This window comes from Homarus americanus, unplaced genomic scaffold, assembly GCF_018991925.1.
Source record: "Homarus americanus isolate GMGI-L3 unplaced genomic scaffold, GMGI_Hamer_2.0 scaffold22250, whole genome shotgun sequence".
NCBI classification, from domain to species: Eukaryota; Metazoa; Arthropoda; class Malacostraca; order Decapoda; family Nephropidae; genus Homarus; species Homarus americanus.
This window is the reverse complement of record NW_024741189.1, coordinates 6,121,436-6,146,177: the sequence shown is the minus strand read 5'-3', so window position 1 is coordinate 6,146,177 and position 24,742 is coordinate 6,121,436. Positions and strand designations below refer to the sequence as shown.

The window sequence follows — 24,742 nt, the reverse complement described above, 5'->3', positions numbered from 1 at the left end:
ATATATATATATATATATATATGTGTGTGTGTGTGTGAGAGTGCATATATACGAGCATGTTTTTGTGTGTGCATGTGTGAATATCCGTAACTATTGGTGTATTCATTTGTTTATATACTTTCTATAAGTGTGCGCATCTATATATTTTCCTTTACGTGTTCTTTAGAATATATGTATATGTGTTGCATTATGTATGCTTATGTGTACGCTAATATACACTTCGAGCAGATTAACCCACACGAAAAATGCAATTATCCGAACACAAGACGGTATACCAATAACCTACGATATTAACCAACACAATAATCTAACTTTCCTTCATGACTGTTGGCAACATACGAGACGGAAATTATATAAAACTATCTCAAATATTTGTTTTGTCTCTACCACCATATAAATAACAGATCCGAAAACAGAGTAACAAATTATTCAAATGATTCAACACTTTAGATTATATGTTGTCAATACCTATAGAAGGGTTGCTATTATGTGAACCAGAAATGCAAATAATTCACTAGATGTATTAATAATTTGGGAATATTTATCGGGTATATCTGGGCTTTGAAAAATCACCATAAAATAAATGAAATTAGAGGATTTGTGGTGATATATTTGTGTTTGGTTATTTTTTATGGTCAGTGTTGGAAGATACACAAGAATATCTAAACTGGGTGTTTTTTATTAATATTTCAGGTAAACACACACATATTCACATCATACAACACACACACTCACATACACACATCATAGAACACACACACACGCACACATATACACATAATACAACACACACTCAAATACACACACACACATATACACATCACACAACAAACACTCACACACACACACACACACACACACACACACACATATATATATATATATATATATATATATATATATATATATATATATATATATATATATATATATATATATATATATATATATATATATATATAGATACATACATCATACAACACCACACACATATATATACACATCATACAATAATAATATATAATGGAAGCCCCTCGAAATCGAGGATGGCCGGCCCAAGGGCCTCCTAGGCGTGAATTTGTTAAGGTGTAGAAGCTGTCGCCAACACAACAACCACACCCCAAGTTAACGAGCTGCATGACCCAGTGTCAAGGAATAGTCCGAGAAGACTGGACAACTCCCCAACTGTAATGGCTAACCATTACCCCGGAACACGATTCGCAAATCTATTCACATCCAGGTTCCCAATTACTGCTGCAAATGGCGTGAAGAAACTTGCCCATAGTTTCATCCTGCCCGAGGATCGAACTTGGGTCCGCTCGCTTGCGAGGCGAGGATGCTGACCACACACACACACACACACACACGTACTCGTGTTCTGGCGCACATACGATCATTATTATCTTCAAGCTGGTTTATGTAAGGGAAAATCACAACAAAAAATCGTGTTGAAAATCGTTATGAGGTTTTAAACATCTAAGTTAGAGTAATGGTAAAAATCCAGGTAGTTAGGAAGAACGACTATCCCACATTCGCATCTAAGAAGAACGTCTACAATACAACAAGCTTTGTTTAGTTAACATTGTCAGGTATTTATATATAACACAGCCATTAAGGGGGCCAAAACTTGAGCACATTCTTTTGATACGACAGTAGACGACAGGTACACTATACATCCTGGGAATAAAGTTTACTCCTCTTTTTCTTTTCTTTTTCATAGTACGTACGTCATGTGGACTATTGATGGTATACTATATCCTTGGACAGAATTTTCTCCTTTTATCCCCTAATACGTACGTTATATGAACTGCTGATGGCATACAATATCCTGGGATTAAAAATGTTCTCCGACGGTATAAAAGATCCATTAGAAAATATAAATAAATAGATTTCGGTTTTTTTGGGTATATATTCACGTAAGATGTTCAAGCCATTAATATACTGTAGTTCTGTTATATAAATTAAACCTTTTTATTTTTTGTAAAGTATAATTTGTGACTAGAATTTATACCGTCTTTTGAATCACTAATATATATACAAAAATTATGTCCATCCTCGTTACTTTGGGTCAATTTTACGATATTTTGTGATTATGGTGTTCAAGGACATTTTAAAAGATCAACTTATTAATACGGATTTTCCTTATTTTTACTGAAACATAACGTAAATAAATCTAGTGAAATGTGTCAAAAATGATCCCCTGCTTTCCTGTCAGTCTGAATTACTGTACGTTCTATTGTCAAAATTTTTCGTTTAAATCACTAGAGCAAGTTATTTTTCCTTAAATTCTTTAGTTTTAGTTCTTTTTTTTTTTAATTCGATCGAGTTTAATTAATAATACTTAAAGTTCGTCATTGTTATTTTGAGTAAGTTTGGAGAGAAGTGTCTGTAAGAGGTCATGGCGTGGGTAGGTAGTGAAGATCAGGGTAGTGATGGGTGGTCACAGTACCTGCCTCTCTAACCTGGCCCGCTAAGGTGGTCTTAACTAGCAGTTCCTCCAGGTACGATGATGAATGACGGGAATGACCGTGATATAGATGTGGCTAAAGAAAATGTTACAGAGACTTGTGACTGGGGAAAATAACTGTGGCATAGACTTGTGAGTGGAGAAAATATTACATTGATTTGTGACTGGAGTACATGGCTATGTAATTGAAGTAAGTGACTGGGATATTTTAGACTGGTATAGATAACTGGCATATAGCTGAGTGCTGGGCATCGATAAGTAAGATATAGTCGAGTGACTGTAATGAATAACTGATACATAGCGAGGTAACTGGCTTATATAACTGTTATCTAGACGAGTAACTGGCTTCGTAGATAATTTTTTTTTTTTTAGACAAGGACTAAATCACTTTAGTAAACCTATTCCGAACACGGTGATAAAGACAATACGAACAGTACAATAAACACGATTCGAACGCTACAATAAATACAAACCAAACACTTCAGTGAACACATTTCGGACATAAAAGAAAGGCAAGTGAACATGTCAGTGAAAATATCTCGAACACCCCAGTAAAAGCATTTCGAACACCTCAGTCTAGCAGTCCAGCCCTTAAACAAAATAGCGAACACTGTAATAAACACAAATTTGAACACAACAGGAATTAAAAAAAAACAACAACAACAACGGAACATTACAGTAGACAAAACCTAAATAACAAAATACAAATAATTACAACACTGCATTAAGTAAACAAAAAACCGAACGCTTCAGTGTAAACAAAATTTATCACAATAAACAAAAGCCGTTCACAACAGTATAAACAAAAACCCAAAACACTGACAGAAAATTACATAAACTTTAGCTAAATATATGTTATTGATAATAACAAGTGGTTTTACCTTTTTCATCAGATAATTTACAGCGATAGTTCAGATGACTTAACCCCTTGAGTATGATGAATTAAAACCTGAAGTAAGATGAATTAACCCCTTCACTAACGATGATTCAACCCCTTAAGAATTATGAGTTATCCCCCTTGAGTACGATGAATTAACCCCCTTGAGTACGATGAATTAACCCCCTTGAGTCCGATAATTTAACCCCCTAAAGAATGATGAGTTAACATCCTTGAGTACGATGACTTAACCCCTTCATTACGATGCCTTAACCCCCTTGAGCACGATAACTTAACCCCTTGAGTATGATGACAACCCCTTCACTACGATGACTTAAACCCTTCAATATGGCGACTTAATCCTTTGAGCATGATGACTTAACCCATTGAGTATGATGAGTTAATTCCTTCAATATGGTGACAACCCCTTGAGTATGATGACTTAACCACTTCAATATGATGACTTCAGTATGAAGAGTTAATCCCTTGAGTACGGTTCCATCATATCAATAGGTTAAATAATCACATATTCTCTGTATAGTGCGAGCAAGTATGGCAGAAAATAAAAGGTATATCACTAACGCAAAAGCTATCACAGTAACGTAATATAGGCAGGTAACACGAGTTAGTAACGAGGCGGTTAATAAAAGAGAGACATTTAGGCGACATCTATCAACAGTGTAATAATTATAATCATCTCTGTATCAATGGAATGATACATTGCAACGATATGGATAAGTAATTACGTAATGTAATTCTTCCGCAGCACATTAATAGTGTAAGAATCAACAACGAAGCATATATATGACGCTACGATAACAACTAACACCTCTAATAATAATAATAATAATAATAATAATAATTATAATAATAATAATAATAATAATAATAACAACAACATATATTTGTGTCTGGTCATTCATGTCGGGTATTTGCCAATCCAGATATACAGTATTGGACAATGTGGCGTGGTGACCAGGAGCTATCATGAGTCACCCACCCGCTTCCGTTTTGCACACCTGAGCGATTTCCTCAATATTTTCATTTAATTCACAAATTTAACCAGGTAGTGTGGTTGGGTGACGAGCGGGTAAGGTGTGGTTCATAATACACAAAACTCAGGAAAAGGTGAATGAGGCAGCATCGTTGACTCATTTTTCAGCAACTTATAAAAAAGCTTTAGGGGAAATTATAACATTACTTAACAACTTACAATAACAATATCGTCTACAATAATAGCAGGAGACTTTGTTCTCTTTATATAACTGGACATCATATGAGAAGAAATCGTCTTAACCTAATATTTGGTATAGCCAGAATAATATTTAAAGTACATTATGATTCGTATATATCACGAGATAACTACATAATTGTTAAATAAATGTCTACCGTGTTAAAAAATTCTTACTATAAATAGAATCAACGAGTGATAGTTTATTTAACTCAATTCTGTTAAATAACTTCAAAATAATACATCTCATTTGTTCTAATACTTAAAATAACATCACCATATGAAGCCTCACTTTGCTACGTTAATGATATAGAGTCAAACAAATTAAAGATTGTCATGCAAGAGCGAAAAACTATACCTGAGGTAGATTTTGATATAATTTCTATCTCTAAAAAGATAATGAAGGTTAAAAGCAAGTGATCAAGTATAGTACAGGTATTTTGAGAGGTTTAATTTATCCTCTTTGTTTTGGATGTAATAATTCACTCAACGATTATTATAACATCTTCGCTGTATGACTGAAAGACGTATTATTAGACCTAACTTTAGAAATAACAGAATAATCATTGAACGTAGCATAAAGGGTGTCTCAGAAATTCGTACTAAGTATATCGACGAGTTGAATGCATTAAAATCAACCCACTAGGACTGATAAAACATTCAGATGGACTTACATGCAAAAACTCTTATCTGTATGTAAATTATTAATGACATGCAATTTGAACGTTTGTGTACATTGACATGATATCCGCTATTATAACCTTTTCAAAAATAAGGAAAACAATCTAATATGCCAACAGCCTCCTAACACATCCTAGCGAACCAAGTCGACAGCTAAAACCATTCATCTGTACAGTAACAAAAACTAGTCACATGGAAAGTACGAAAAATTATACAGTGGCTAGACTAACTAACTCTTCTTGAATATAAACGGTGGCGTATTTTTCTAGTGTAAAAAATAGTCACCAAAATTTGGCAAAGATTGTCATATCCGCAAAGTAGCCGTCATAGGCAGAACACACAGGAGTAACACGGAGACGCTCATCTAAGTTGAGAAATTAGAACTATTATTAAAAGTACGCAATGAGAATATATTTAACTCTTACGGAGAATAAAGTAAATAACACTACCATACTAAGCTTTAATATATTTGTTTATTTTGTTTTTCTCCAGCTTTGGCGATATAAGCTTGAGAGTTATTGTTGATACTGAGATGTACATTATGCTCATACACCTTCACGTTGTAGTAACCAGTTAAGTCAGGTATGTATAGTATCTATCAACTCTATACCTGGTGCTGTATCACCTCGCCTTCAGGTGTTGGAGTCAGGCTACCTCACAGCTGTTGGCAGATCACACCTTTGGTACATCACACCTTTGGCAGATAATATAACCTGTCTACAACACCTGTAGGACACACCAGGTATTTGCATCTCAAGGAACCAGTTGGTACTTCTACTCTTGTTTTCATTATACTACGGGCAGTGTGTGTGTGTCAGTCTTGTACTCACACAGACCAGGTAATTCATCATACCAGGTAACTCTCTATCATTCGCTTTCACTAATTTGGAGGTTCTTACACCTTCAGAGTTACCTGTGAGAGAGAGAAAGAGAGAGAGAGAGAGAGAGAGAGAGAGTCTGTAGGTGTGATGTGTTAATATCTTTGAATATACTCGCTCTAGGTATTTACTGTATATACCTGACATACTGTAGTAAGATAGGGTAAGGAGATGCATATATCGTGTGTGTGTTTGTGTGTGTGTGTGTGTGTGTGTGTGTGTGTGTGTGTGTGTGTATTTTACTGAGGTGACAGACAAGGGCCACCACAGTTTAGCTTCTGTGGTTCCCTTCTATGGTTCACTTATTACGTCACTAATGTACTGCAAAATATACTATTGTCTCGTATATAAACCGGAGGAGAAACAAAACATTCGAAAACTGTTACGTAATTCAAGATTGTCTCGAGTAGATCTGAGAGTGACTGAAGAGAGTGACTGAGTAAGGGAAACAGTAAACAAGAAAATACACAATGTTGAACTGCTGCTTAAGACGTAAACGAAGAACACGTGAATCGCTCAAATGAATCAATTTGGTCAATGAATGATATTTGTATCCTTTGTTTCTTAAGAGTTTCCCATCTATTAACACGACGTTTCAGTATTTCTCGTCTTCTCTCTTTTACTCTTCAAGAATACTACGAATCCCAGAGAATATCCAGAGGAGCTTTGTGTATAAAACTTATGGGTGTAAACATTCACAGGTGTACACAGGGTTCCACACATCAACACAGATCTCACGACTTTTAACCTTTCAGATTAATAGGAGAGCTAAAATTTCTTTAAAGTTTATGCAAATATTAAAATGGCAAAAACTCGACACTTGCAAGAATATAAAATTTAAGTGAAATTCGTTGATGCACAAACTGCACTTGGGTTTATGTCCAAGACATAAGTCACCCAGAGAAGGTTTAAATAAGGATGGAGAGCGAGGCACTCACCCACACTCACCTTATGTATTGGGGTAAATCTTATCCTAAATAAATCTATTCAATAGAGAATCTCTCAAAAGGATGTTTTATGACAATGAGAAACACATATAGATGAAGAAATGCACAATATTATCAACACACATCCACAGCAAGCGGGAAAATATCACCTAAAATTGATGAAAAACTTTGAAACTTCGTCTATTCTACTGAGGAAAAGTTTTTTGTTTATATTAAACGGGAGAGTTGTTAATAAGAAACTGGACAAAAGGAGCACCAGAGGTTTAGCTCACGTAAAATTATTCAGAATAGTCCTTCAGAGAGCAGTACCTGGGTGAGGTCCCCAGGCTTGATCACCGGGTGGTACAGGCGACTTTCTGACGTAGACGAGGTCACACCACCCTACCAAGCAGGTCACCACCCTGCAGGCACCGTGAACCTCCCTCGTCATCTCTGAGTTTTTAATTGTTTTGAGCCTCCTGCGTTGAGGTTGTCTACTAGCTATGACTTTTATAGTTTTGAGGTATTATGACGGTGTATGAATTCACTTATCTACATATAGGTCGGTCTACATGTTGAGTGATACTTAAGAATACTGTTTTGTTTGTCAATTGTGTACTGAACCCTCAGAGGACGAGCAGTACATGAGGGAAAGTCCTGAGACTGGGAAAGCTTCCAATCTGCTGTTGATTTTCATTGTTTATTAAATTACCATTCGCCAGTTGGTTAGTTTCCTGTTGATTTTTATTTGTTTACTATTGTCATTTTCTTCATTGCTTACCATCGTGTTTAGAACATATTCACATACACTGAGAGGTTGTTGTTACTTATTACCTAGTACACCAAAGTTGAAGTAAAGCAGTTTAGTAAGAAAAATGGCGTGAGTGTTGAGGAGTAACCAAGTCCTTTTATGATAGGATGACTTTACCGTGCGCATTGTGTGTATATGCACCAGTAGCGTGCACACTCGTTCATTCTGGCTCTCTTCGTTGTCTTGTTTGCTTGTTCATCAGTTATGGTTCGTTCTTGTCGTCGTCACATCTTCTCGAGAAAGTGAATACAGTGATGTTAAATTTGTCTTTTCTTATCTGGAATAATTATAATGAAAGCTCCAAATAGTTAATCATTTCATGGCCTGAGTTTTTCCTTTCTCGTTATTATTTCTTTCTTTTTGACACTTTTCCCAGGGGATGTTGTGGCTCCCCTGCTCACTTCCTTCTTACCGTCGACCACTCCATCATGTTTTCTCGTGTTGCACATTCGTTAGCTTCCTCTTTTTTATTCCAGTTTCTTCGGTGTCGTCAATAGCATTTTATAAATTTCCCTTTACTCTCACGTAACTCAACAATGTATTATTCCTGTCTTTCACTGTGTCGCCGCTGTTGTCAGTCCGTCTACCACCACCTGCCTCACCTCCTGTAGAGTCTCTTACAACTGCGACACAACTTCTCAGATTATCCTGACTTGTTCACTTCATTGTCTCTATCTACTATATTTACACTATTTATCATGATTTGTCAGCCTTTGTTATCACTCTTATAACTCTAGATATAGATTTGTATTTTTTTATTTTTTTTATTTTTGACGCGTGTTGGCTCAGTGCTTCTGATACCCCCGTCTGGAGCAGTCTTCACCCTCCATGGCACACTCCAGCTTCACTCTGGCGATGATCGCACTCACCATAGCCTCTTCCTGTTGCCTCTTCGCCTCCTCCATCGTTTTGTTGACACTCTGCCAGTCTCTCTTACGGGGTCGCTCACCACACGTTGGTTTCATCCTGGAAAGGTTTCTAGCATTAGTCATCGCCATAGAATTTGAGCACTTGCCAAAAAAGTCGCTTCTCATCTCGTCTTAATCAGACTTTTTATATTGTGACGTATGAACATGACGTCACACAGAGATGGACCTTAAAACAAGGTCGTCATCCTGATTCTCAGTAAAAGTGATCAAACAGTAGGAACACGCGCCTTTAATAGTCACTTCGCGTTTAAAAAAATCTGAAAAATAAAATTTATCCTCAAACACAATTGTTAGTAGGCCAAGGTGTTAGTGGAAACTTGTGGAAACAGGCAAATGTAGTACCCATATTCAAAAAGGGAGACAGAGCATCAGCGTCAAATTACCGGCCGATCAGTTTGACGACAGTAGTGGGGAAATTTCTTGAATCAATTATAGCAGATAGCATCCGATCGCATCTAGAGAAAAGCAAATTAATCTACGACTCTCAACATGGGTTTACAAAGGGAAAATATTGTCTAACAAATCTGCTAACGTTTTTTAGGAAAGTCTTCGAGGTAGTAGATAATGACGAAAATTACGATGTTATTTACTTGGACTTTAGCAAAGCATTTGACAGAGTACCGCATCAGAGGCTTCTGAGAAAAGTTAAGGCTCATGGTATCGAGGGGAAAGTTTTAAATTGGATAAAATCATGGCTCACCGATAGAACGCAGAGGGTCAGCGTAGATGGTGTTAAATCTGAATGGGGCCGTGTAACCAGTGGGGTTCCCCAGGGGTCAGTACTAGGCCCACTCTTGTTCATAATCTACATAAACGATCTAGATACTGGGATCAGCAGTGACTTAAGCAAGTTTGCGGATGACAACAAAATAGGGCGGCAAATTAATTCAGGGCAGGATGGAAATGCATTACAGGAGGATCTAAATAAACTGCAGGGGTGGTCTGAAAAATGGCAAATGAAATTCAACATCAGCAAGTGCAGCGTACTTAATATTGGAAGAACAAATACTTATAATGTATACATCCTTAACAACATCAACCTAGAGAAGTCGACTTGTGAAAGAGACCTAGGGGTACTTGTAAGCCCGGACCTACGGCCTAGAAAACAGTGCGTTAATGTTCGAAATAAGGCAAACAGAGTATTGGGTTTTATATCTAGAAGTGTAAGTAACAAGAGTGCAGAGGTCTTATTGCAACTATATCTTGCGCTAGTCAGGCCGCACCTCGATTATACGGTTCAGTTCTGGTGCCCCTATTATAGAATGGATATAATTCACTAGAGTCGGTGCAGCGAAGAATGACAAAAATGATTCCGGGACTTCCATATCAGGATAGGTTAAAGAAACTTAACTTGCATTCCCTAGAAAGACGAAGAGTGCGGGGAGATATGATAGAAGTATTTAAGTGGGTGAAAGGAATCAATAAAGGGGATATAGATAAAGTTCTTATAATATCCGAGCAGGATAGGACTCGGAGCAACGGATTCAAGTTGGATAAGTTTAGGTTTAGGAGGGAGATAGGAAGAAACTGGTTCACAAATAGGGTGGTGGACGAGTGGAACAAGCTTAGCAACTTTGTAGTAAGTGCGGGAACTCTGGAAAGTTCCAAAAGGAGGCTAGATAGATTCATGGATGATAGAGAGTGGTAGTAACTCTCGACAGGAGCTGCCATGCACAGGCCAACCGGCCTATTGCAGACTCCTCATTTTCTTATGTTCTTATGTTCTTATAGAGTAACCTACATTCCTGTGTGGCAATAATATGATGAACTCTAATTGGAGACTTAATATCTATGTCAACAAACTGATAATTAAAAGCTAAAGTTAGAAGACGTTTGGATGTATTGATGTTTTTTTGACCAGTCTTCCTTGAACGGCAACACGTCGTCAGTACTCGCTGACACTGACAGTAAAATACTTTTGCTGTAGATGTCATTAAGAGCATCAGTGTCCGGCCATAAGATAGTCTCGGTAATACTGATCAATGAATACTGACGGATAAATGGAGTCAATAGAATCAGTTCAGTTTTTCCTTTATATTTGGAGTTTCCAGTTGAATTGAGGAAACAGTTAAATAGTTTTCCTTTAATTGTCGTAAGGCATCAGTTTTAAGTAAGGCGTATTTTTTTCTTTTTTAAGAAGAAAGTTGTTTTATTCAATGTGACACATTTTTTATTTAAATTTTAAGTTTTATTTTGGTGTGTTGTGATGTGATGTACAGTATACATTACTTACAGGGGGTCAGTGAAAGACAATCGATTTCATTGTCCCGAAAGAAAAAAATAAATCTTTCCCTTTTTTGTTACAATCGCCGGGAATAAATGCATTTCACAGCCCGGAACTCCACCCATGCCACAGCCTTTTGCATACAAGTGTCAGCACACAGCCCACCAGCCACCCGAGTTTTCATTGGTATGCGCCCAGAGGGACAAGCCAGCACAAAAAGGATTTAGTCGGCAAAATCAGAACAGTGTGTTTCTGTGTAGGGAGAGAGGCGAGGCGGGAGGACAAGTTATACGGCAATGTTTTGTAACTTGATCTACCTTCTTAAGAGTATATCAAGGTGAAGGTTCAATCATGATAGTGTGTTAGTATTAAACATCTGTTGCAGTTTTGTCTCTTAATGCCTATTTTGATAGACTTTCCTACTGCATTCACACAAAATATTGCGGTAACACATGTTTCTGGTTAAACTCTAACATTCTCTAAAACTCGCAAAAAAAAAAAGGTTCACCTCAACATACTGAAATGAATAACTTCCCGTCTGTGTATATTTCCGGGACTTAACGTGTTGATGTTGAATACACAATACTGATAGAAAGATAAGTTATATGAATTACGTTTTTTCGATGATTGGCACTCTAGCTCGGATAATAATCATATGCTTTTGTGAGTGGCTGGCAGAAACACTTGTTATAGAATACTTCAACTCATCCCTTGTGACAAGGTCTTATCTCAAATAGCTTTTGAACAAGAAACCGGAGAAATAATCGTTGAAATGTACCCAATAGTAAGGTAAATGCTGTAAGATACAAACTGCAATTAAGGAGAACGTCTCTAATCTCTGAGGAAGATGTAGTACAGGTAGCAAGTGTAAAAAGTCTTAACGAGAGGATAAGTGTGTTATGCACCTGAGTAAATTATGAAAGAGATGAATTCAAGCTTAAGTTCCAAGGAAATTAAACAAGAAAGAGATTTTTTATTGGTATGTGCTCTGAGATGAGCATTGGGTATTATGAAGACGATACTGTTGATATTAAGAAAAGTATGAAATATAATACTAAGGCTGGAAGTAGTGGAGTAACAGAGAGAAATACAGAAATTGTGAAGAAGAGAAAAGGTGATAATAAATGTCTATAATCTCTAGAACACACCCCAAAAAAATGAGATCGTAAAAGAAGTTAGTTTCTCCCACGACCTGAAAATGAAAGAAAGAAAACATAACAAATAACTAAGACAGGAAACTAGTAAAGAAATGAAAGTGAGAATGAATCCGGAAACTACAGTATGTGGTATCCCCGAAGACGACCATGGGGAAGAGACAGTGTGAAAATGCAAACGAAGAAAATACAAGAAATAGCAGAGGGATCATCAGTGACAGAAGACCTCCGATATAAATGTGAACCCTGGAGCAATAGCACCCCCCTACAGTATACATAATGTAGTTAAGTTTACTACTTTATTTATCGATGTAGATGTATATATAAACTCAAGCTGAAATACAGGAATTGAAAACTAAAAATGACCCAGATGGAAATGTACCCTCGTGTGATAGCACTGCAGGAGGTGAGACCTAGGAACTTCCGATATGAGAGGATGCCTGTTGAATATGACCGAGATGGATATGAATTAATTGACAAACTCCTCAGTACAGATGGGGGGAAGAGGTCTATTGTCATATATTAAAAAGTGTTTACTCTTTAATTTTGTGCAATTGATTCCAAATTTCTGAGAATATATTTGTGTTGAAGTGGAAGGTATTCGTGTACAGTCTGCTAATTGTATCAATATATAGAAGTCCTAACGGTGACAGGAAGAACAACGAAAAGCTTATGGATTTAATACAGGAAATTGGAGACTTAGGCAAGAGTTACAAGATATTAATTGGAGATTGAAATTTTTGAAATATCAATTGGGTAAATTACACAACAAAGGCAAATGTTGATGAAATGGAATACGAATTTATTGGAAAAAATTAAAGATTGTTACCTTACTTGATAGATAAATTATATCATATTTTAGGGTATAGGGTCAGGAAGTATTATGAGGCAGACATATTAGAGGATTTACAAATTACAAGTCCCATTGGAAGGAGTGATCATGCTTGTGTAAGTTTTAATAATGACATAAAGGTACAGGAAAATATATGTAAGAAAATGGTATACATGTACGAAAAGGCTGATTATATTTCACTGAGGTAAGAGTTTAGTATTAATTGGGGTGATCTGTTATACTCTCAGCTGACATTGAGAAGAAATGTAATAAGTTTCAAAGACAATTTAAGGAGGTAATTGGTAAGTGTGTAACCAGGAAAGAAATTAAGATGAAGGACATTTTGAAGAAGAGGAAATTTGCAGACTGTCGATAAACACAAACGTTTGGTTAAAAAATAATAGGGGAAAGTCAAAGAGAAAGAAGGAAATGATGGGTGAGAGTAATGCCGACCAAGAATACCAAAAAGAAGGAAGATACTATATACAGACAAATAAACAAATTAGAAAAGAGAGGAGAAGTGAAATTAAAAGAAAGAAAAGAAACATTGCTCAGAACGCGAATACCAAACCAAAGATTTGCTATAAGCCTGTCGAGTCAAAAACAAGGACCTAACCAAGTATTCCCGAACTACACGTAAATGAAGAGACGAAACGAAAAAGATAAATGATTAGCAAAAAGTTGATATTTTAATTAACTCCCTCAGTAAAGTGTTTACAAGAGAACCTCCAGGTATTAACAAATGTTTTAAGAAGTTAAAGAGAAATAAGTCACCCGGGTCAGATGAACTACATCCAAGGGTAGTCAGACAAGAAATACACGAGGTAGTAAAACTGTTTAAATTTCTAATTGAAGATTCCTTAAAAAAACATCAAATACCCTGAGAATGGCGCATGGCAAATATAAGTGATATTTTACAAAAGGAGACCGGGCAGATCCTGGGAGCTGTAGACCCGTTAATCTCGCAAGTAGAATATGTAAAGTAATGGAGGCACTTGAAGTTCAAACTGTTCATTGAAAAACAGTTAGGATGTTTACCGGGGAGGCGTACAGTTTTGTGAGTATTGATTGGACCAGTGGAAAGAAATACTAGTTGATGGTGATGCAATATACTGTACCGTCAGGAGATGTACTGCACCATCAGGGGGTGTACTGCGGCTCCAGAAAGTATGCGATAGAGTACCTCGCCAAAAACTGCTTGAGAAGCTAAAACTCCAAAACTCTTACTCTCAGTAAGAGTAAACAAAGAGTTATAGTGAAATGAACGGCATTGGAATGGAGTAGTCATCAGTGGAGTGTCCCAGGGCTCAGTGATCAGGCTGCTGCTGTTTGTGATATCTATAAATGGACTTCCTGAGTGATACAGAATTAAAGTGAAGTATATCTTTATGCAGATGATAAAAAAAAATATAGAGAGCAGTAAGGAGGACAGAAGACAGAAACACTGCAAGAAGACAAATTAAATGAGATGCTGGTCTGAAAAATGGTTATAAAATTGTATCCTTAAAATATACATTATATGACAATAGGAAATGGCAGTATTAGTAAACATGAATATAACACATACGATAAGATGGAAGAATTGGTGTCCGAGAAAACCATTGGTGTTGTAACTGACAATAATTTAAGATTTGCTGAACTGACAGAAAAGACAAATAAGACAAACCGAATTGTAGGGCTCATAAGGAGGACATGTGTGAACCTGAATAAAAAAATATTTAAGTCTTTATGTGTGGCACTCGAGGCACGTCACATTGAATATGCGAACCAAGTTTGGGCACTAAATTTGATCAAGGATAATGCAGCGGTGGAAAGCGACCAACTGCGGGTAAACAAGCTTGTGCCGTCCTTGAGGAACTTTCAAAATACTGAGTGAAGTGTACGACAGTGAAGTGTGTGATGATATATTGTTATCAGGAGAGAATAAACTCCTAGAATGGTCTACCACCACAAGTTATCGGATCACAGAGTAGTTAAATTTGATAAGAATTTAGACCAGTCATGGAAGGATTCAGGCACAGAAACATTGAGCAACTATCCAATGTTTGGTAACTGCCTCGTCCGCTATATAACTCTATCAAGTGTAGAGCTACAGCCACAAGCGTCTTCTGTGAGTATCCGTAAGTAATATCTTGGACACGTCAACCTGCTGTTTGCTGCTCTTATCATCTACACATGATTGTTTCAGCACAACTCTTCTCAGAACTTGACAAGTATTTAATATTATATTTGGTAGCGTTCAAGAATATTTTATGTTAGAAGCGCTTCTCAAGTCACACTGCTTCAGACTGTGTGGCTGAGTGGTGCAAATTATATTTTTATCTTACAGTTATTATAGACATTGATGATTCTTAATGATACAATGTCATCTGCGTGTCATGGGTGTGTGGGAGTTTAGTGCTCAACTTCCCATAAATACTTCATTCTCCTTCTCTTCTATTTTTGTGTATGTGCATCATCCTTCATCCGTCTTTCTCTTGTTGAAACTTTACCATCTCTTATTTCTCTTACTCCATTTTAGTCGGCAAACCTAGGCGCTAAGTCGAGAGTCACCTCATGTCATTTGCATACACATTTTATCAGTTACGGAGTTACACGTACTACTTGCACCAGCCTATCACCAGACCCTCATTACCACACATCACATACCCATAACCTGTTAGATCCAAGACTCACTTAGCATGTTTGACCTCCATGTGCGTCTCGTAGCCTTTCTTGCTCTTATAAACAACCCCGCAGTCGTCACACCGGTAGAGTGCAGTGGCGTGAGTCTTGTACTTGTGGCGGTACCAATGGTTGCGGGAAGGTAGCAGCTCCCCACACAACTTGCACGTCGCAGTCCCGTTGCTGTTGAGCACGTAGTCCAGCGTCACGTTCTGGTCCAGGTCGTTGTTCTCGCACGAGTCTATTACCTGTGGAGGAGGGAAGGTGTTAGTGCTGGTGGTGGAGAAGGAGGGTGTTGGTGATGGAGGGTGTGTGTTGGTGGTGGAGAGTGTTAGTGGTGGTGGTGGAGGGTATTAATGGTGATGGTGGTGGTGTTAGGTTGGTAGAGGTGGAGGAGGGTGGTGGTGGTGGTGGTGGAGAGTGTTAGTGATGGTGGCGTAGATGTGTTAACTGTGGTGGTGGAGAGTGATGGTGGTGGAGAGTGTTGGTGGTGGAGAGTGTTAGTGGTGGTGGTGGAGGGTATTAATGGTGATGGTGGTGGTGTTAGGTTGGTAGAGGTGGAGGAGGGTGGTGGTGGTGGGTGTTAGTGGTGGTGAAGGTGGGTGTTAGAGGTGGTGAAGGTGGATGTTAGTGGTGGTGTTGGTGAGAGGGTGGTGTAGGAGGGGAGGTGGGTGGTGGTGGTGGTTGTGGTGGAGGTGTTAAAGGTGGTGTTGGTGGGGCAGGTGGGTGTTAGTGGTGGTGAAGGTGGTGTTGGAGGGGGAGGTGGGTGTTAGTGATGGTGGAGGTGAGTGTTAGTGGTGGTGGTGGTGGTTGTTAGTGGTGGTGGAGGTGAGTGTTAGTGGTGGTGGTGGTGGTTGTTAGTGGTGGTGGAAGTGGGTGTTAGTTGTGGTGGTGGTGGTTGTTAGTAGGGGTGGTGGTGGAGGGTGTTAATGGTGGTGTTGGAGGAGGAGGTGGGTGTTAGTTGTGGTGGTGGTGGTTGTTAGTGGTGGTGGAGGGCGTAGTAGTAGTGGTGGTAGTAGAAGTAGTGGTGGTTGCAGTAGTAGTGGTGGTGGTAGTAGTAGTGGTGGTGGTAGTAGTCGTAGTACTAGTGGTGATGGTTGTAGTAGTAGTGGTGGATGGTGGTAGTGTTGATGGTGGTAGGTGTCAGTAGCGGTGATGAAAACACGGGTCACAGCGTTGATTGATGGGAGAAAGTTAGGGTTAGGAGGGAGAGAATTAGCAGAGGTGGAAGAGACGGACTGGAGCGATTGGCGGCGTGTGTTGGGGGAGGGAAGTAGGGATGCTGGGGGAGGGAGAGAGAGGGGAGAGGGGAGAGAGGGGAGGTGGATGAATTTAATATCTCATTGTGGGAAAGATGATATTGACGGTAGAGATGAGGGAGTGTGGGAGGAGCTCGTTAATATTAATAGGAATCGGGGAGTGTGATAGCGTGGGAGAAGGACCAACGTAATTATATATATATAGTGGCAAGGGATGTGAGGATCGGGGTGATTTTGTGGTGAAGATGATATATGAGAGAGAAATGGGGGAGTGTTTGTTACGAGTAGAAATGGGGGAGTGTGTGTGTGGAGTAGGGAGGCATTAGTTATGAGGAAAATGGGGATTGACCACGGGTGAGAGTATGGGATGGTGGGGGTGTAATGGGGTGGTGATGGTGGTAGAGTGTGTGGTGGGGGTGGTAGAATGTGTAGGGGGTTGTGGTGATAGTGGGAGAGTTTGTGGTAGGTGTGGTAATGGTGAGAGAGAGGGAGAGAGAGAGTGTGTGGTAGGGGATGGTGGTACAGAGTGTGGTGAGGGATATGAGAGAGTGTGGTAGAGGTGTGATGAGGATAGTGGGAGGTGTGGTGATGGTGGGAGAGTTTTTGATAGGTGTGGAGATGGTGGGAGTGTGTGTGTGATGGGTGTGGTATTGAATGTATGAGAGAGTGTGGTAAAGGATGGTGGTAGAGGGTGTGGTGGGGGTGTGGTGATGGTGGGAGAGGATGGAGTGTCTTACTGTTAACTCGACCAACACTTAAGGGTCATCACTAATCATTTCTACCCCCCACTGCTCTCGTCTGTGTGTGTGTGTGTGTGTGTGTGTGTGTGTGTGTGTGTGTGTGTGTGTGTGTGTGTGTGTGTGTGTGTGTGTGAATCTCTCTCTTAGTCTACCATATTTTAATACCGATATAATCTCTTCAAGAAATAACTAATCTGTGTTGATCCCAATGTGGCTGTACAGTTAGACTACCTATGCCTGTAATTATATCTAATCTATCTGTAATTGTACCTGCAGGCTGCCTGTACCTGTGCTGGCTCTAACAATTCAGAAAATTAATGACCTGTACTGTTATGAACGTTAGTGTTTAGCGACATCAATAATGGTCCTGTAGCGATGCTCGGTAATATGAGAGATTACATTTCTTAAAGGGTGAGATAAGTTTTGAGAAAGCGAAGAGGAACGATAAATCATGGTAACTGATACTTATGAAGAAAGAAAAGAGAAAGCAAGAATGAATGTTACCCGTTTCCTGTAATATGGAATAAACTGTTGAAATTGAAATTTAAAATTGAATAAATGACTTTGAAAGTTATAAATCAGTAAAGATCTTGGTAAAAGTTGTTCCACATTAAATGTCTTATAAGTCCGAAGTTTGTGAAGAAAATTAAGTCAACAATGGACTACAGTACTTCTAAATCAGAATTAGTAAAGAAGAGAATGCATTAGACTGAAGAAGAAGATAAAGAGAGATGATAGTAAACGAGCGACGAGGAAGAACGAGCAGATAAAAGAAGACAATAATGAATGAAGATAATAACCAGGTCTAGAGGGACTTGTTGTATGGGCGCCAGTATGGAGGGAAGGGCTGGGTTGGTGAGAAGGGGCGTCGGGGTGGTGGCGGGGGTCACTGCCGGCGTGGAGGTGGGCGTCCCTGGCGTTGGCGTGGGCGTGGGTCGTTCCTGCTTGACGGGCGTTGACCCTCTAACCACACCGCCCTCAGCCGTCCATATATCCGGGACACAGCAGAGTTCTGGAAGAGACAGAGAGAGTTAGATGGGTTCTTGTAAGATAAGTTAAAGTAACGAGTCCACATCATAGACCAACATCTTAATGGTGTAAGGAGGTAGTATGTATGAGTGTTATAATATAAGACTCCTGCTACCCATGTAAAAGCGACAGTACAGGCAGAAGGCGAGCTAACCCTTGTCTAGCTCTCATAAACGAGTTCTTCAACGATAGAGAGGAACTTGTCGCTGTTGACTGCTCGTGTTGGCGCTGTTGGTTGCGCTCGTGTTGGCGCTGTTGGTTGCGCTCGTGTTGGCGCTGTTGGTTGCGCTCGTGTTGGCGCTGTTGGTTGCGCTCGTGTTGGCGCTGTTGGTTGCTCGTGTTGGCGCTGTTGGTTGCGCTCGTGTTGGCGCTGTTGGTTGCTCGTGTTGGCGCTGTTGGTTGCGCTCGTGTTGGCGCTGGTTTTATGGTAGGTTGTAAACAATCCTACCGCGCAGACTAGTATAAATTTTTTGTATGTAAATTTATCGATACACAGATTTTTGTACATGATAAAACAACCGTACTATCTTCAGCGGTACAATACACTCTTTTATTAACTCGCAGTGATTGACTTAATTTTAAGGTAATGTACATTGAAGATGACCAATAATCTGACATAAATTTGTTGTTGTTACTTTGCTCGTAGAACTATTTGGGTCAGACCGAGAGTGAACCATCTTACCTTAGTTATCGTCTACTTAATGGTAACGATTGTGATATATTTATTGTATAGACGGAATTATTTATTATTATTTATCATACAGTTAATCGTGAGAATACAAATATTACTTACTCCTACTGCACCATCAAACAGCCTTAAGGTGTCAACACAAAGACTATTAAATTTCGTGGATGACAATTATTTCGGATCACCTGAGTAATAAACCCCTAATTTATTGAAGACTTAACAACCTAACGGTAACCTTACAGTAATCTACCCCCCCCCCCCTCCTCAGGTAGCGTCAGGGTGATTAATCTCCAGGTTAAATAAATTGAGGTCCCTAATTATCAGGTGTTCTATTCTAATAAGAATTAACTACTCCGTGAGGTTAGTCCATTATGTGAGGTGAATGATGAAGCTTCAGGGGGTGACAGTAGTGGTTCGCGTCTTCTTCTCTCACGAGTTAATTAACTTAGTGAAAGGTTTTAACTTTTATTTTTTTATTTTTTTTATTTTTTGCAATTGTTGGGTATTGTGACGATGTGTGTGTGTGTGTGTGTGTGTGTGTGTGTGTGTGTGTGTGTGTGTGTGTGTGTGTGTGCTAGACAAAATCTGACTGCAACTTGACATTAACTTGACGTATAGATCAGTTTATATTTGGGTTCAGTGTTACATCCAAGTCTTGTGGGATTGAGTATTATAAACACCTGGAGAGTTACTTTGGTATGGTGAAGGTCAAACTCGAGTTAAATTATCCTTAAGGAACTCGAAACGTAAAAATTATACCCAATTATACCCAGAATATAATTTTAGACCGATGTTGATGTTTTATAAGTTGAAATATAATTAGGTGTATGTATAAGTATGTGTATATTAATTTGATATATGTATACCATTATAGCAAGGCAAAAGTTGGCATTGAACACATCTGCCCTCCACCGGATAGACAATTAATCCATATAACAGCGAGTATCATAATACGTGGGTCGAAAAAGCATTATATTATTTGTTTATATCAACCATAAAATGTATGAGTGTTTGTTGCAGGTAAAGAATGAATAATCTCTCTCTCTCTCTCTCTCTCTCTCCCGCTGTTTATATAATTAATTGACATTTTCTTATTGATTAAATAACCAAATCGGAAAAAAAAGTACATTAACCTTTATTACCTTATGAAGACAGTTTATAATACATGTAACAACAGATAAGAAAAGGTTAATGTTAGGTTAGTATTAGGTTAGGTTAGGTTAGGTTAAGGTGCAATTCTCCAAAAGGACCTTCCACATCCTCCACCACCCTCCATGTTCTCCACCCCCAATACAACTTCTCCACCTTCCACACCCTCCATCACTTACCACCTCATCCACCAGTTTCCACGTCCCTCCACCCGCTCTATTCCCCTCCACTCACTCTATTTTTACCCACCCACCCTATTTCCCTGCCACCCACCCTATTTCCCTTCCACCCATCCTATTTCCCTTCCACCCATCCTATTTCCCTTCCACCCATCCTATTTTCCTCCACCCACCCTATATCCCTTCCACCCATCCTATTTCCCTTCCACCCATCCTATTTTCTTCACCCTCCCTATTTTCCCCTCGTCTCATATCAATACACTACCTGTACTATCCCCAGGTGACAATTTTACTCGTGTTCAGTTTGTGTTCTATTTGTTCTTCCATGTAGATCTGTTCACTGGATCGATGCTCACTTGTCTTGTAAACATTTCTGTGTCTCGGTGAAACTCGCTTTTCCGGCTGCATATTTAATTAGATTTTTTTTTTTTTACCGGAAAAATTCTTTATTTTTCTGTGCATTTTCAAACTACTGTGTAACAACGAGAGAGAGAGAGAGAGAGAGAGAGAGAGAGAGAGAGAGAGAGAGAGAGAGAGAGTATGATATTTACAATAATGTTTTGTCGGTTTTCTGTAAGGTTTTGCCTTAGGGAAAAATAAATATTTTTACGTCTTTCAAAGAACTCAGATTTTCAGTTGACCACAGCTGGGTTAGACAGAAACTATGCATTGGAAACCAAGAATCTGTACATCATTTTTTTTCTGTAGAATTTAAAGTAAAACTTTGTAAACTTAGCTCGAAATACTTTTTTTTTTACAGGAGCTGCGGTTGTCTGCTCTTAGTACTGTACTATAAACGATATGGTACATTGAATAAGTACTAGTATTAGCATTTGTGTTATTATTATGATTATTATTATTATTATTATTATTATGATTATTATTATTATTATTATTATTATTATGATTATTATTATTATTATTATCGAAGATTATTTTAAATAGCAGACATAGTTTCAATGTTATGATTGCTTTTTTTACTTGATACAATTTACCAGACAAACTACTTTATTATGTGAGCTAAACTTTACAGTGACTCAACACAAAGGAAGGTGTCAAGGCTGGTCATACTTCCCAATATTTAGTGATGATCAATGAAAGAAGGATATGAATATTCAATGAGAACAAATAGTAGATGTGTCAAAAAGAATCGTTCGGGAGCACTATGACGCTAGCCGTGGATGTGTTAGCAGTACTGTATAGTGCAACCAAAGTATAGATAAGTTTCTTTGCGTGTCGGATGAAGTTGACAAAAACTAGTGATAATAGAAAAAGAAATGTAATTTTTTTAGCAATGAAAACAAACGCTAGACGTGTCAGATATATTCACTCACAATTCATATGGTGTCAGAACTGGATGTGTAAGGAAGGCAGGTCGGGTTAACGAAGACAATTGAGTATAAAAGAAAAGACGAAGTGGCGAAGAGAAGAAGTATTTGGACGTTTCAGAAAGATTCGTTCTAGATTTCTCTGATAACGGACCAGGATGGCAGAGCACAGGAATGTAGATGAGGTCCTCCGTCTGTCAGCTGGGGGTGAGGGACAGGTGGTGGTTGTGTTGATGTATCCAGACGGTTCAACGGCCTTGGTCTTTCAACACTCTTCGTTGAGTCTTCCTTTCTTTCCAGGACAGCGAAGACTAAGTATTAAGCAATATATATTTTTTTATCTCATGAAGATTAGGCACTTGAGCTTATTTCCCTTGACTAAACACCCTAATGTTAATTTAATCTGACCAACTAACCTAGCAAACTAATCTAGCCTTACCTAACCTAACCTAACCTAACCTAACCTAACCTAACCTAACCTAACCGCCAAGGTAACGTTAGGGTGTTTAATCATCTGGTGAAGTAAGCTGGGGTGCCTAATCTTGACGTCATTCATTTTTTTGTTAATATCATAGTAGGTTGAGTCTTACTGTCAACTCTCTCGTGCTCCACACATCTGTCTCAACCTCTCACCGTCAGTACAGGTACACAGGTGTGGCCATGTCTGGTGGGAGTTTGTCCGATACGTTTATTTTTGTTTTCTAAGAGATTCTATTCAGTGGGATTTTGTTCTCCTGGGAATAAATGCAACGCAAATTTATCAGGATTTTGTTCACGTTCCGCCCACCAGTATCTCCCACGCGTCAGGAGACCACTGGACTCTTGGAAATACCCGCGATATTTCCCAGACTCTTACTCTCTACTGTATCTCTCTCTCTCTCTCTCTCTCTCTCTCTCTCTCTCTCTCTCTCTCTCTCTCTCTCTCTCTATCTCTCTCATAAGGTATCTTAATATAGTAAGATGAGTAACTAAATATTCCCTTGTTATATAAGGTCACATTCCTTCTGCCGACAACAAATGTTTGTGTACATAAATCATTTTCTCAAACTTTGAAAAGTAAATACAATTTGCCAGACTGTCAAGGTGCTAATCAAGAGTTCTCTGATGTTCTCTAGCACATTTAGAGAACAAACCTAATTTGTTCTCTTTAGGTCCCTGAAAAAAACCGTAGAAGGATAGAATATAGGACACAGACATTAAATTATGGAATAGAGCATAAAAGATGAAAAAATACAGAAGGTAAAATAAGATACAATGATAATGATATATTTCTGTCTTCATCTGGCATTATCTCCCTCCCCTCCCTTTTTCTCCTCTTCCTCCTTCTTCCCGACTCCGCTCTCTCTCTCTCTCTCTCTCTCTCACCAGCCACTCATTCGTTCCCTCAACCCCAAAATGGTGACTCCAGGGCCTCTAATAGCTGTCGAGCTTTACAAGAGAACTACCCTTCCCCTCCACCAGCGACCCCTCAGGGATGCTGTTCTAGGTCTCAACGTGAATAATTGAAGGGAAAGTCTCGATGGACAAGGGCGAACAAGAGCAAGTGGCGGATTTAAGCTGCAACCAACAGGAGTGACGATGGCGGTGGTGGTGGTTGTGTAGGTGGTGGTAGTGGTGTAGGTGGTGTAAGGTGGTGGTGGTGAAAGTGGTGGTTGTGGAGGAGGTGGTTTAGGTGTTGCAAGTGGTGGTGATGGTGGTAGTGTAGGTGGTGGAGGTGTAGGTGGTGGTGATGTAGGTGGTGGTGCAGGTGGAGGTGTAAGTGGTGGTGATGGAGGTGGATAAACGTCTCTTGAACACTACTAAGAATGTCAGTGTTAATCTGTTGTTCTCACTACATTATAAACTGATCACCTGAAGATTCGCCACTTTCCAGTTTATTTCACATGAAGATCAACTACCCTAAATTTACCTGGAAATGAATTAGGTTGCGTTAGATTAGCTTTAGGGTGGTTAGTCTTCAGGTGAAATAATCTGGGGCAGTGAATCTTGAGATGTTCATATGTACTCGTAAAGGAATATTGTTTTCTTTTCGTTGAAATATAATAAAATAAAATAAAACTCGAGAAACGTAACAATTAAGGTTCATCTGAAATATATTACTTAGTGACAGGTAGACAGTTCGAGATGTTAACATTGTTTATCTACGTACATATAAAAGTACTGCTAAATTATCAAAAGATTTAGAGTATCATTAGTTTCGTACTTTTCAGATTTTCCTCAATTGTTATTTTTTAATGATATACAGGTAGTGCACCAGCCTAGGTATATATCCAACCTTTTCCTCAGCCTCTACAGTATATCTCGGGTGTCTTTATCACATTATAATCCACACTATGAATTTTAACTTCCATGTCCTCTTCTATAATTCTCTTCCCACTTAATGTGTTTTCTCTCAGTAGATTTTATCACAATTTAAATGTTTTGTGTCAACTTTTATCCCTTTGTTCATTCTTCCATGTTGTATAATCTTTCATTAATACTGTTTTATAATCTTGTTCATGTCCTTGTCTTGGTCTTTACCTAACTCATCATCACTCGCAGCTGACGTTCGTGTGACTTTTCTTCTCTTTCATTAGCCGAGTCAAGTCTTTCATCCCATCATGTATTTTTCTTGGGTTATTTGCTAATCTCTTTTACCCACACATCTGACCTGGACTCTTTTGAACTGGTGTCTTAAACTTCTCCCATTCTTCAGT

General features: G+C 38.7%; 1 protein-coding gene across 1 annotated transcript in view; it reads right to left on the bottom strand.

Annotated features, from left to right (window-relative positions):
• Window positions 1-2,820: 2,820 nt before the first annotated feature.
• The window catches only part of LOC121875785 (protein tramtrack, alpha isoform-like), a 235,643-nt gene continuing 213,721 nt past the window's right edge, over window positions 2,821-24,742 (bottom strand). Inside the window, exons 6-8 of the mRNA XM_042380486.1 lie at window positions 18,474-18,685; window positions 15,687-15,922; window positions 2,821-8,837 (exon numbers count right to left, since the gene is read on the bottom strand). Of these exons, the coding sequence (XP_042236420.1) occupies window positions 8,657-8,837; window positions 15,687-15,922; window positions 18,474-18,685 (629 nt within the window). The 3' untranslated portion in view covers window positions 2,821-8,656. The remainder of the gene's footprint in view (window positions 8,838-15,686; window positions 15,923-18,473; window positions 18,686-24,742) is intronic.